This window comes from Anser brachyrhynchus, assembly GCF_964034855.1.
Source record: "Anser brachyrhynchus genome assembly, chromosome: 21".
NCBI lineage: Eukaryota > Metazoa > Chordata > Aves > Anseriformes > Anatidae > Anser > Anser brachyrhynchus.
Window position 1 is genome coordinate 8,243,323 of NC_137714.1, and position 14,187 is coordinate 8,257,509.

At 45.8% G+C, this 14,187-nt stretch overlaps 1 protein-coding gene across 10 annotated transcripts in view; it reads left to right on the forward strand.

Moving 5' to 3' along the window:
- The window catches only part of PRDM16 (PR/SET domain 16), a 313,405-nt gene that overhangs the window by 263,754 nt on the left and 35,464 nt on the right, over nt 1-14,187 (forward strand). For 7 of the 10 annotated variants that reach the window (XM_080564622.1, XM_080564619.1, XM_080564616.1 and 4 more), the window contains 2 exons: nt 5,029-5,131; nt 12,071-12,269. In XM_080564622.1, coding sequence (XP_080420748.1) covers nt 5,029-5,131; nt 12,071-12,269 — 302 coding nt within the window. The other 3 variants (XM_080564625.1, XM_080564624.1, XM_080564617.1) reach the window with 3 other exon arrangements.

Consider the following 14,187-nt stretch of genomic DNA (forward strand, 5'->3'; position numbering starts at 1 on the left):
AAGAACAGAAGATCCTTGTTTGACTGAGATGCTTGTGTTTCTAAAGGAGGGCTGGAAAAGGATGGTAGAAAAATGAAACGATTTGGTGAATGCATCTGGAAAATGATACATGACTTCTGTTTTATTTTTTCGTGTCGCTACTGCTGCCTTCATAGGGCAAATACTTCAGCAGTTTAGCTGTACTTATTCAGGAGACTGTAATATTAAACAGAGTATATGTAATAAATATAATAGCCATGAGCTTGCTTTCAGTATGATAGCTGCTGCTTTTGTTTGTGTTACATATATTTTTTAAAGGGCTAGCAGGAGTTACAGTGCTGGAAAAAAAATGGGCCTCTGTTTAATAAATCAATCTTATATGTGTGTGTATATAATACAGATTTTTTAAAATATATTTTTACATATATAACCTCATACTGTGAGTCTGTGTTCAGGATTCCTTGCTATGTAATACAATGCCTTAAAAAGAGGAAATAAAAAGCAATGTGGTGTAGTGGAAACAAAGGGAAGGCTACTCCAAAGGAGGAAAACGCTGAACAAAAGCAAAATGTGCAGTCCCGTTCTGGCCAGAAATGCACGAGGCCAAACTTTTACGTATTTACTCCTCCTTGAGCCAGGCAGCCGCATAGATAGGTCTGAGCGTGGTCTTAGACGAACAGTAGGTAGAAACATTTGCCTTGTAATTTTATTGAATTTTCGGATAGTTAACTACTTGCCGGGCCAGCAAAGCAGCAGCTTTTTAGCTCGTTTTAAATTGTCTTTGTGCATCCCTTCCATGGCACGCTGATGCAATTAGTGGGTGTGTTTTTTGATCTTTAGGTAAACACTGCAGCTGTTCTCTCAGTTCTCTAATGCTCGTTTTGCCTGAAGTACAAACGTGTTACCGCGCCGAAGCTAAGATAAATAGTAGACATAACTCATGCAGCAGGTAAACAGTGCTGTTTCTTATGAAAGATACTTAAATAATGAGGTAATACGCGGGCGTACTTCTCTCACTTCATGTGTTTCATCTCCATCTCTTGCCCTGGTACTGGAACCAGTTAAACAATTACCACATCGCTTCTGAGCCGTGGCCGCCTGTCTCGGGAGCACTTTTTCTCAGAGAAAAGATGTTCAGCTTGGGTTACTTCGTGCTCTGCTCCGAGGAGATCGGCGTGCTGCGGTTCTGCGTTATTAATACTTTCCGTAATTGTTCCAAATTGCTTTGTTTTGCGCTGCGAAATGTTGGAGCCAGGGCCAGCTTTCTGTGACACCAAGTTTACGTCCGCAGAAGTCGTTACAGGGCAGATCTGTGGATCGAGCCCAGACTAGGAAAAGATTCCCCTGTTCTTTCCTTTCTGTTTTTCTTCTGCCTTTAATTCTCCATGCCTAGAAAGCAGAATAATTTTTATAAAAATAAAGAAATGTAGTATTTTCAGATCTCTGTTAGAGCATTACCCAAAACTGAGTTATATTATTAACTGTTTTATGTTTAAAACTTACTGATAATTATGAGATTACTGATTTAATATTTATTTGGTGCCCTTTTGTGGCGAGAAACGAGAAATGATAATGTGTGGTATTTTTATATAAATGATGAATATAAATGATATGAATGTAAATGTTCTGTTGGATTAGTAAATCTGATCCTTTTCAGTTCACAACAAATAAAAAAGGAAAGGAAACACAGCAGTAGTTTTAATTAATTCAGACCATCAGTAACATGATTGCAAGATGAAGTTAATTATTATAATGAAATGTTTGATGAAATTAATGTGACTCCAGCAGAATTCAACTTTTTCCTAATAATTAATGAAGCTTGCACTGTATTTCTTGAAAGACTGTTTGCAGCAATGTGTTTATATGCAATAAGCTACTTTGTTCTGAAAACAAACAGGAGGGAAAAAGGAGTTAAGGTTATGATATAGAGGTAATGTTAACCATTTAGTATTATAATTCTGACAGATTTTTCCCAGGTAAAATTCATGAATGTATTTGTGAAGACCTAGGTAGACCTTTCAGATTGTTGTTTGTATTTCGGTGCTGATTAGGTTTGGGATTACTAGCTGAAAGAGAAATGTTCATTAATTGCTATATAGCTATATTGAGTTATTTTCTTACTTCTCTTAGGTAGCTCCAAGTGATAGTGTATTATGAGTTCTGTTTTACTGAGCCGAGCCCTAAGGTCAGTGTTTATTCCTAGTCTTTTTCTTTCTTTTTCTTTTTTTTTCTTTTTTCCAGGCATATTTACCATTAAACTCAGGGTGGTTTGGTCCTGAGAAAAGCTTGTCTTGTTGAACAAGCAGGCAAGAAAAAGACTTGAAGCGCAAATGAAAAAAGAAACGAGACAAAGGAGAACGTTATCTAAATTTCTTGTTTGCAGTGGAATCTGCAGAAGTGTAACTCCACAATCGGTGCTAAACAAGTCCAGCGCAACCTTTCAGAAGCACTTCCAGCTCCTCGCATCTGTACGAGAGCACCCATCTGTATCGGGTTGCTGTTGGAGGGGTGCCGGCCGAGGCTCGCGGTGGCACCCAGCGAGCTGCCAGGCCCAGGTTTCGTGATCGTGCCCAGCTGGAGCGGGTGGGTGTGTGTTTGGCAGACGAGTTGGTTATAGAGCAGGGGAATATTGCGCTGACAGTTGTGCTAAGGACGCTGGCAAGTGCAGGGAAGGGTTTCTGTTTGGCTTGGGACATGTTGTAGAGTCCCCGTGGCACGGTGGCTGTGCCACCGCGTGGTTTGAGGCAGAGATTTTCTGTCCTTTTCTGTTGGGTCGCCTCGCTCTGCTTGTACACGAGCCATTAATACTTCAATTAGCACGCACTGAAATCGCAGGGTTTTCAGAGCGTGCTTTACAGAGGATGAAGGCAGGCGGCCGGGGCGATCAAACGCCGAACTTAGGTTATCAGAAAGGGGCTCTGCCAAGCGGCATCAGCCAGGGCCCCCTCAGGGCCGCCTCAGGGCCTCGGCTCCCCTCCCCGGGGCCGGGCCGGGCCGTGCCGCCATGCCGCTGGCCGGCGGAGGGGCTGCAGGCCGCGCTCCCCGGGCCTCCCCCGGCGGCGGGGCCGGGCTGAGGGGAGCCGGGGCTGAGGGGAGCCCGGCGGGCCGGGGCCGTGCGCGGGCGGAGCCTGCCCCCTGGCGGGCCGGGCCGGGCCGGGCCGCGAGAGTCGTGCTCGGGTTTCGCCGCGGAGGAGCTCGGCTGCAGCCTCGGTCCCGGCCCTGGGGGCGAGAGCTGGGGGAAAAAGGGCTCGGGGTCCTTCCCCGGAGCTGCCCTCCCCGGGCAGCGGCTGAAGGACAGAAGTGTTTATGGAGAGGTGTGTGCGTGTGCTCGGGGAGGGGAGCATCGGGGGCAGCCTGCTGGCTCGTGGGGAAGGGATACCTGTAGGTGTGGGCTGCCAAGCCGCTGGCGGCTTTCTGAATTCGGGCCGGAGGGAAGAGCCCGAGGAGCAGCCGGAGTCGCCTTCGGGCCGGCAGCGGGCACCTGCTGCGTGCGAAGGAGCCGAGGGACTCGTGGAGAGCAGCCACGGAGCCACGCCAGCAGCGCGCGGGGCATCGAGCGCTTTCTGTCTTTGTTCCCCGCAAGATGACTTGCAGCTAATCCAGGGAATAGTTCTGGGTGAACTCTAGTTGATGTCCCGGAAAAGAATTTGATGCGTTGCTACTCAAGGGAGTGCAAATAAAACTTTGCAGTTAGTGACTAATATCGGTTGAATTCTCGTGGTGTCGTTTGGAAGAGGACAGGGTGCAGCATGCTCTAAAAGTCTGGAAAACTCCTGTGGAAGGCACGGCGGCTCGGGACACACGTAGTCGCGATCCTCCCCTTTGTCAGGTATGCAAAACTCGCATCCTGCTGCGGAACGCCCACTGCTGCCGGTTTTCATGTTGTTTTGTGCCGAGGATTCTCACGAAGGCACCGCCCGGCTCCAGTCACCGAGCGCTTGCACCCTGGTGACCCGCGAGGCGCACAGACCTGGGTGTCCGGCAGCACCAGGAGCCAGCGAGCACTCTGCCGGCTGGCACAAGCAGGCCGCTCTCAGACACCCTCCTTCCCCGCGTACTTTGCTGTTGTCTCCCAAGGCGCGAGGCCAGTGGGGTCCGCTCGTGTGTCACCCATCGGTCACTGGACGTGCTGCCCTGGTCCCTGTTTGTTCTGGGGGTAGGACAGTGCAGCTGAGTGCATGGTGCGTGTGTGTATGTATAAGAAGAGGAGCTGTGAAAACACGCACTGATGAGTTGATGCCTTGCAACCTTACACCTTGTTGCACCTTGGATAATGTCGATTTCTCTCTTTTTTTTTTTTTTCCCAAAGAAATGCATCCTTGGAATGCACACTGTGGTTCAGGACACCTACATAAGGTCTAGATATCATTTAAACCAGATTCTACGCAGTCTTAAATGGGTATTTAAATGGCGCACGCGGCTGGTATGAGGTCTCTGCCCTTGTCTGAGTTCTGTTTCCATTCCGGGGTTTGTTCTGCAGTGCAGTAGCAGAGATGCAGGAGGCAAGCACCGTGTCCTCATCACACCTCAGAACACACAGGTTCCCTCGTTAGGCAGTGGGTGTGAGCAAGGATAAACTGCTCGTGTGCTGTCATTAGGAGTCAGGTCCTCGGGTTGCAGGTGGGAGTAATCCACAAAATAACGGTGTGAGGGATGCTAATTCCACTCTTTAATCATTAGGCCAGTTTCAGCTTAGAGAAGCAGAGACTTAACTGTGTCAATTCCATCAGCTTAATTTTCCCTTTGCTGTAGCAAATACACGAAGCTTAGAGGAGGTAGGAAAAACAATTGGAAGATTTTTGTGTAATATAAATGAGAGAGGCTGTTACTGTAAATACTACTTTATGGTCCGAACTGCATGAAACTCTGACATGCACAGAGTAAAATAAAGGCAGGAAAAAAAAGAGCTCTCAGCAGCAATTATGCAAATCAAGTGACAGCCTCCCCTATTAGCTGGAATAATTTGAGTTATTGGTTAAAAATGTAAAATGCAAGTCTTTGCATATTTAACGTGTCTCTCAATTTTTTTTTTTTGTTTTTGATTCCCAGATCTATTATAAAGTTATTAAAGAAATTGAGCCAGGAGAAGAGCTCTTGGTGTATTTGAAGGAAGGTGGTTATTCACTTGGGAACATGGCGCCCAGCATGGAAGGTAAGGCCTTGTTTTGCGAGCTAGGACCTTTCTGCACCCCTCACCAGCCAACCTAGGAATGTTCAAGAACCTCGATTAGTGCTGAACTGGGACAAAAACTTGACCTGGTGCCCGCCCCTTGTGCAGCTGTTCATATTTTCTGCTTATTTTCACCCTTTCTCACTGGTGAGAGTAGTTATCTTAGTCAATGATAGCAAACAAGCTTTTATTACCTTCAAAGCATGCAACCGATTCATTTAATTCTTGTTGAGGAACGTTGTGCCATAAAAATGTGCCAAATCATTCCAAGGCTTGCAGAACTCTGGTTGTTAGAGCTTTGGATTAAGTGAAGAAGGGGACCTGGCAGGGGATGGAAGAGTCATCACTAGAATTATTACTAGAACAAACACCTCTGAAACCATGAACTGATGCGATAAAGGGGAAGAGAACAATTATTTTTAAAAGAAAGCTCCCGTTTTTGTTACCGCAGTGTCTGTCCTGCCTTGCAGCGAGTTGGTATTGCAGGACAAGGTGCACGGCTCAGGTAGGCTCGCTCAGGGAGAAGTTTCCTTGATTGCACGTCTCGTGTGGAGCAATGTGACAGACTAAGCATTATTCACTTCTTCATGTATTTTCCTTTAAATAGCCTGCTTATTACTGGATTTCAGTAATCACGCAGACTATGTAAAAGACCTTTATGCTCTCCACATTAGAAGTTTTCTAGTAAGCTAGGGCAAAGAGCAATGTGCTAAATTTTGAGGTTCTCTTATTACACGAAAACTGTGCTATGTGAAATTCGAGAGGATGTGTAGAGAGGGATGGGGAAAGAGAAGAGTTTGAGCCCTTCCTTTTTTATGGTGCACAAAGATGCCTATAAAATCCTTACCTTTTTAATAAAAAGAAAGAATCATGAAGCTTTCTGCTCGCTATTCTGTTAGACTGTTGAAAGCCTTGAGTTCAAATCTAGTTTCACAAAGAAGAGAAATGTGTTATTGCAGAGTAAGAGTAGCCAGAACTCTCACGGTAAGATTAACTGGCAAACTGAGGGCTTTGGGAAGGAAGAACAGACTGCGCAGGTTCTGTAAGAGGCTGTTCTGAGGCAGCCAGGAGGAGCTCCCTGGGGACAGGTTGCTGCTTTGAGGGTCCTTGCGTGCTTCTCTGCAGTAGCTGGTGCTGGCGTTAGTCAGCAGCGGGAGAGCAGGCTGGCGGGACACATGGCCTGAAACAATCTGGCAATCTGAGAGTGTCTCTTGGATATTTTTTGCTGGTTAAAGTGCTTTTCTCAGTATCCGTCTGACTCTGACTAGCGTTTGGTGTCCCACCTCTTTCACTTCAAGTGACAGAGCTGCTCCATACAAACGCTCTGCAGTGGAAATGATCTCTTAGGAAAACGAGGAAAGAGTTGCTACACCGTGCCCAAAAACGTTACAGAAATAAGGCAACAGCATAGGCATGTCTGAAGTAATAGAAAACTATACACATTTCTTAAACTGTTCATTTGAAAAATCCAAATCATTTTCCTGAAATGAGTGCAAAACTCTATCATACTGGAGCAGTCCTCAGTCCTAACCTACTGTGAGGTACATTGTGATCCATAAATGAAAATCAGTCCGGATTTGCAAAGTTCTGCTGTATTTTATGAAGTTCGTGGTTTTCTTGACTTCTGGTAACAGTGAATGTTGGGGAGCAGTGTAGAAGGTGCAGGAATTATCTCAAGTGAAGAGATTTGTGGAGCATATTATTTATGTCTTTTTCTGTTCTTTCACTGAGTTTAGAGCCTGTTCCAGGTTTCTCATTATTATTTGATGATTAATTTCTAAAAATACATTCTCATCTATCAGTCTTTTTTAAACTGTTAGTTGGAACTATTGCTCTATGTGATTAATTGCTGGAATTTGAATTATTTCATCTGGACATCCTACAACACATTTATTTTTCTTTCACCTGTATATGAATATAATTTTCAGATTCAGATTTGCAGTAAAACTCTCTAAGAGCGTATAAGCGATATGAGCAATTAGCCTGAAACGCTTCTCAGAATCCTCTCAAGTTGGAGGATTAGTGCTCTTTATGAGCAGGCATTGCAGTAGCTGCTGCCTCACTGAGATGTCAGGTTTGGAATTATTTTTTCAGTGTTCTCCCCACAAAGAAGTTAATAATTTTCTTGAGACCGACACACAGACATGAATAATTTCTGTACTCACAGCCATGGAGTAACACATACCTTTTTTGATGCCAGGGAGAAATCAGAAAGAAAATTCGTCACTGTTTAGCATTTCTGTTTCTAACAGGCTTTTATTTGAACGAGCAAAAAGTGCCCCTTGTTTTCCATCTTTGTCATTATATAACATTTATCTGTATCTTCCTGGTAACGTCTAGTGCTTTTGCCACATAATTGCTTTCAAATTATAATAGGCCAACATTAAATATTTGACTTCTTAATACTTTTTACTTTCAGTAATGCTATCTTCCTGCTGCCTCGCACCCCCATTTCGATTCTGAATTAACAAGAAAGAAAATGCAAAATTGTTCCACACAAAGATAATTATCATAAAAATCTTTTATCCAAACCCCAGCCAAACACAGCAGACCCCTTATCACTGCAGGAATTTTGAGTAGGGCACTTGAACTCCTTTGAGATTCAAGTCTGGTAGATTAGCATGTAGATGCCACATAATTGTGTTCCCCTTGGTTTCTCTGAAAGCTATTAGGCACTGATTTATTTTTCTGTTACATTCCTGCTTTGTCCTGAGTGTTACTGATGGAACTTAAGATAGACACATATAACCATAGATTTGACAAACAAGACACAGAGAACAGGCAGCAATTTTTTGTTACTGGATTTTTCTTTTCTTTCTATCCCCTTCTCCTCTGTAAGGTACTGAGGCAGGAACCTTCTTTTGAAGGGCAGTATTTTTATTTGTGGTGCTTGAAGAAGGAACAAAAACTTTAATGAGAACTTGTTTTGAAGGGTGATATTTTTATTTTTGATGCTTAAGGAAAGAAAAAGAACTTTAATGAACCTAAAGCGTAAAAAGTGGGTGTCTCGTATAAAGGCACAAAGCAGACACCAGGTCTTGTTAGTTCAGTTCTGAGCTTCCTTTGTTACTGGGGATTTTTTTTTGCAGGGTGATGACCTGGCCCTTGGTCTGCAGGTCAGTTCCTTTCCCTGCAGCAGTATTTATTGAGAAGTCTGATTTCTAATGTTCTGAAATTCAGAAAACAGAACGCAATGCTGGATATTGATAAGAGATAATCAGCTGCTCTACCAGCCAGTCCCTGCTTCCCCTGCTTAGCCTGTGTGAATATCAGAATAATATTTGCAGCCAGTGATGACGTGTAACATGTGACTACAGGCCTTTTAATCATATTTTTTTCAGTCCTTTAAATCTGCTTTTCAAGAAACATTCCTTTTAAAATCCAAATGTTCTGAAAAAAAGCATTTCTTTTCCTATCATCCGTCTTTTCTACCTACAAAAAGGCTGTTGCACTTGCTAATAGGAGAGGAACGTTGTTACTGAAGCAGGAGCCGTACAAAACAGCTTTGTTTTTCAATTAACTGATGTGCGAGGGCTGGATCTATAATATCTGTGCAGCACACAAGGTATGCAAAAGCAAAAAACTCCATGTCTCATCCCAGCTGTCTTGTTTCTTCTGTTATTTCTTACATTTCTTAATAAAGTCCGAAGGGGGCAGCTCCTCAGCTGGTGTACGCGTGCCTGTGCCAGCTGCTGCCGACTGAGGCTCGCATTATATTGTGTGTAGCGGTGTGAGGTCGGTAATTCTGCTCCAAGGACAAGGAGAACTGGAAGCAAAATTACTTCTGTAACAATTATTAGTGAGGTTATTAACGTATATCATCTGTCTGTCTATCTACCTAAACTGTAATCTCAATGAACAGGCAAAAAAACGTTATTCTTGTTGATAACAACAGGTAGCAGAAGATCAGGGTGTGAGCTGTAGGAGGGTGCCTGTGAGTCATCCATCTTCAGCCGGGTATGCAATAAATTATTCTCTGAGGCTCATTTGCCAAACTCCAAGTGGATTTCTGGTTCCTAGAGGATAGTCTGGGTAAAATAAGATACGGTTAATTGCATAAATCCCAATCCGAGATAGGAAAAATCTTGTATGGATTTGGGAAGTCATTTTGATGTATTTTCTCGAGTCAGAAAAGAAAAAAGAATAAATGTTTTTCCCTTCCAAGTTTATCATCTTGGGGAATTGCCACAGTTTTTGTTTGTGAGACGCTGAGTTTTGTAGGAGCTTCTCAAGAGGTGAAGCCATCTGGGAAGCTCCGGTCCAGAGGGCTTTCAGTCGCTTCTACAAAAAAGAAGCCTTGTTGCATTTAGCCATCAGTGTGTTTAGAAGAGAGCAAGGAGGAGAAATACCAGGATTGCCGGGTGGGTTCTGAGGCAGAGGATCACTTTGCCAGGCTGCCCCCTAAGAGGCTTTGTCCTGCTCCCTGCAGCGCAGCAGGCTGCGCGAGGCGATGAACTTCTGCCCCACGTGCGTCGCTGGGAGCCCGGGCAGAACAAAAGTGCCGTCGCGTTTGGCAGCGCCGGAGGCACTTCAGAGCGCAGGCTGACGTCTGAGACTACAAAACCTCAGCGTTGTAGCAGCTCAGCATTCGTCTCGGTGCGCGTGAGAGCTAACGTGAATGCTTTGAACACTGAGAGGTGGCACGGTGAGGCTACGTCCTCAGCCCGTGCAGTGCGTGTTTGGGCACTCGATGTTTCGTGCCCGGCTCTTCTCACCTGCACTTCGGATGGGTCACGAGTGAAAAGGGCAGCACGCCTCAGCCCTTCCCGTGCCCCCGCACCGAGCCTGCCCCTGCCAGGGACGTTGTCAGGCCATAAACACAGATGAAATCTTAAATTTTGCTAGTTAACATCATACGCTCCATGCTGTTGTTAGAAGTAAAATGCAGTAACAAACCATAACGTGATACTGTAATTCCTTTTTTCTTTTTTTTTTTTTTTTGTATTTTCATAAAAAGCAGTTTGGATTATTTTAATGATAGGTAATGCACAGTCTCTCAATAGTGCTAGGTAGTTTATTATGCCCTAATTTCCAGGTTTTCTTCCCCGGGGACCTAAAACACACGAGATGCATATTAGTGCTGTTCTACAAAATGCTAATAAACAGAATTTTTCTAAGGAGCAGAACAGGGGCTAATCCACTTCTCTGTGAGACTGCTGATACCAGTACAGAGTATATGAATGATCTGTCAAAACTAGTTGGAATGGGAAAGGCACAGGTATTTTCTTCCTTTAGGTTGGCTTTTTCAGTCAAACCTGTTCCCCCGACCCGTCCCCAAAAAGGAAGATGTTGCCCTGCTGAATTTTATTTCTTCTTGCATCCCTCTCTTTCTCAGTTGAGGAAATCCTATAGCGTCTCTCTGTTTGGTTTGTTCTCTGCATAAGCTGGGTTCAGCACCACGAGGCGTGCTGCTCGGATAAGTAGCAGGGCACAGCCGCTTGTGTCTCAGCGATATTTTCTCTTTTAGCTCTTTGACTCGCTCCAGCCCGTGGGCACGCCGATACTTTCCACGTAGGTGCGACCTCGGGGGTTTCATCTGCCCACGCAGTCCTGCAGCGGCTGCGGGACCTCTGCGGGACCTCGCCGGTCGCTGTCACCTCAGGAGCAAGTCACGGGCTGGGTGCAGGCACTGGGGTGCAGGGGCACGGGTCAGAAACCACAGCCCGGGCTGAGATACGCCGTGGGGAGTGGGAAAGGATACGGCCGCCGGAGCGCAGGCAGGGACGCCGCGGTCCCGGTGTGCGACGCTGCCCACGTTGGCGCTTGCGTCACGGTGTTAGCAGGGTGGCAGTAGCTGTGTGAGAGCTGGAGCAGGCGGGCGCGTTCGGTGCTTTAAACCGAGGGTTTGCTGAAGGGTGGCGGGTTTTGAAACCGGCTGCAGGCAGGTAAGCGGCCAAGAAGAGGCGAGGGCGGCCCGGTGTCACCCTGCTGCCCGCTTTCCAGCAGAGCGGCGGTGTGGGGACGGACCGGCTCCATCCCACGTCTCCTCCTGGCTCCACCTCGTAGGAGGCGTATTGCCACTCTTCCCTCTGAAGCAATGCATTTTACCACGTTTTTCCTTTAGAAAGTGAAGTTATCAGACAAAGAGAATAAAGCTTCATACGAAACAGAGCTCCAGAGAGCAGAGGAAGAGGGCAGAGGGACAGGGGACGGCAGCGCGAAGGGCCGAGTGGTCGCTGGAAGCTGCTGCTTCGAGCTGGCTGCTGGGTGGAGAAACCCCGAGCTGTCCCGACTCCCTCGCAGAGGTTGTTCTCCTGGAAAATTTACAGCTCTGAGCTGATTGTTTGACTTGGCACCATGGTCAGGATGCTGCCTTGTAAACTTAATAATAGCTGCCCTCTTTTTAATTTGTTTGACCTTGACTACAATAATTTATTATGTGCATTAGAACTTTTTTTTTAAAAAAAAAGCCCAGCACAACAACAAAGACTTTGGCTCCCTTTCCTTTCCTCCACGGTGCTCTGGTTCTGAACCCCTCCTGTCTGATGGCGCACCGGGCTCCTCAGCGGCGCGGGGCCGGCCGAGAGGACAGCGCTGGGAGGGCGTTTGCTGAGAGAGGAGCGTCCCCAGGTTGCGCTGGGGCTGGGATGTGCTGCTCCCAGCATCGGCCGTGATCCCAGCGTGGTTCGTTCCTGTCTTTCCTGGCGGCCCCCGCTGAGGAGGAGCTCGCTGGTGCTTTCCGAAAGCCACCGCGCACGAGGGCTTGCTTTTAGTGCTTGAAGAGAAACCCTTCTGCCGTCACAGCCTGCCTCGGTTTCTCTGTCCTGTCACTTGCAGATCTCCTGTTTGTTTGTTTGTTTGTTTGTTTGTTTTTAATGAGAATATTACATTTGCTTTACAAGCACAACATTGGGTAAAATAGCTAGAATCGTTCGAACGTCCTGGTCCACGAGTCCAAATCCTCTTGTCTGTCTGTTTCAGAGGAGCACACGTTTCGCTGCGAGGACTGTGACGAGCTTTTTCAGTCAAAGCTGGACCTGCGGCGACACAAGAAGTACGCCTGCAACTCCGTCAGCTCCCTCTACGAGACTCTGAACGACGAGATCAAGCAGGAGGGCCTTGGCGATGGGCAGGTCTACGAGTGCAAAGACTGCGAGAGGATGTTCCCCAACAAATACAGGTACCGGCGCTCTCCAGGCGCAGCCTTTGGCACTGGTTCGTGGCAGTGCAGGGTGCTGGTGCTCGCTTTCTGAGCGCCCTGAGCCCTTCTGAGGGCTGGGACAGGCGCCTTGGTAGGCCTGGTCAGCATCTTCGCAGCAACTCCTCCCACGTGATGTAGTTGTTAGGGAAAACAGTGGTAAGGCATTCCGCCCGTTTGCATGAAGAGTGTGTTTTAAATATAATCCTCGGCCATTTGAGATCAGTGGGTATAAAGAGGCATTGCTATACTGAGAGCTCTAACGGGGTCATGAGCTCCTACTTAATCTTACAGCAGCAATTAAAAAATTCTGTTCCAAGCACATATCAAGTGTAGTTTTTTTAAAAAGGAAAAAGTTCGTGAAAATACTTTGTGTTTACCAAGCGTTTTTTTAATAGAACTGTGGAAAAGAAAAAAAAAAGAAAATAGGATATTCTCCATCTTTTTTTTTATTATTATTATTTGCAATGATTATTAAAACAGAGATCTTTGAGATTTCTGATTCATTTGCAATGTGGGACTCATTCGGTATTAGGTGCCAAATTTAAAAAAAAAGTTGAGCTTTTATTTTTTTAATTATTTCAGGAATGTGGTTCTTTGCATCCCGAGCCTTTACCATCCAGGCTGTGTTTTCAAGGTTTTCTCCACAGCGTGTGAGGGCTAGGAATGTATTCGTTTGCACAGTGTGCTGTCTTAATTCCTGTACTTTTTATGTTAGTTTAGGAAATACCCTTTGGAGATTTATGTGTATTTGTCTCTTTGTAATGTTTGTGTATTTCCTGGTTCCTCTTGAGAGCCTAGAGTGGCAGTGAGTCCATTTTACAGGAGTTGAGAGAAGCAGAAGGATTTTAAGTCCCATTTTCCCCTTCATACTTGTTTTACCCCGTGTGGGTAAGATGTTCAGGGTCTGCAGGTGAAGCTCATGCCAGGTATTCAGACGATGTGGCTCGGATAAGGTCCCAGTCAATAGCCCTCGATTTCTTGGGAGCAGTGGGATCAGACAGACCTTGACTCAGTTGAAGACTTGACTCCCCTTGGGACATATCTCCACTGCAAGCATTCCTGGCAGCGTAGCAGAGGCTTTTAAGTGTCGGTAGGTAAAAGGGACGAACAAACGACTTGTTCAAAGTCAGATGGAATACCTGTGGAAGGGCCAGGAACAGAACACCAGCTTCTTTTTTAAGCAAATAATACAAAGCGACTTTTTTTCAACGGGGAAAGATAGAGTCAGCAACATCACCAGTCTGTGTTGTACACGCTGACGGATTTACTGGAGCTGGAGAGAATTTCCACATCCATCCCTCCCCCATCAATCTACTGCATTTTATGTACTGAAAAGCCCACTAAAACACAGAATAAATCCAGTCAGCATACCTAGATGGTCTTATAATTTTTCAGAAGTTAATACAGATCAAATCAAGAGTGCCACTGGGGAACTGAAATTGAGCATTTAGCAGCTGACTAAATAAATAAATGTTTTGCTAATCCCAGTAGGTACTTGCCTCTAAACAGCATATTAGTTTGTCCATATTTGCTCTAAATAAACTCATAAATCACAGTTAACAGGAACATATTTTTATATATGTATATGAAAAGTATGTATTTCTTTGTAGGTGTAAAAAATTTCGTGGTGTTAAGAACACCATTTCTTTAGCAAAAATGAATATTGCTTCTTTAAAATGAGTGGATTGTCAGTTTATACGGGGCATGTTCATGAATATTTACTATCACAACTTGAAAGAGGAGGAGGTTCTTCGAGGGAGTAGCAGGGTGCTGGCTGCTTGCGTTCACACGCAGGGCCGTGCAGGCAGGCAGCCTGCCCCCGCCACCCTCGGTGGCCCCGCAGCAGCGCCGCACGCCGGCGCTCAGGACCACGAGCCAGAGGCAGGGCTGTGGCGGA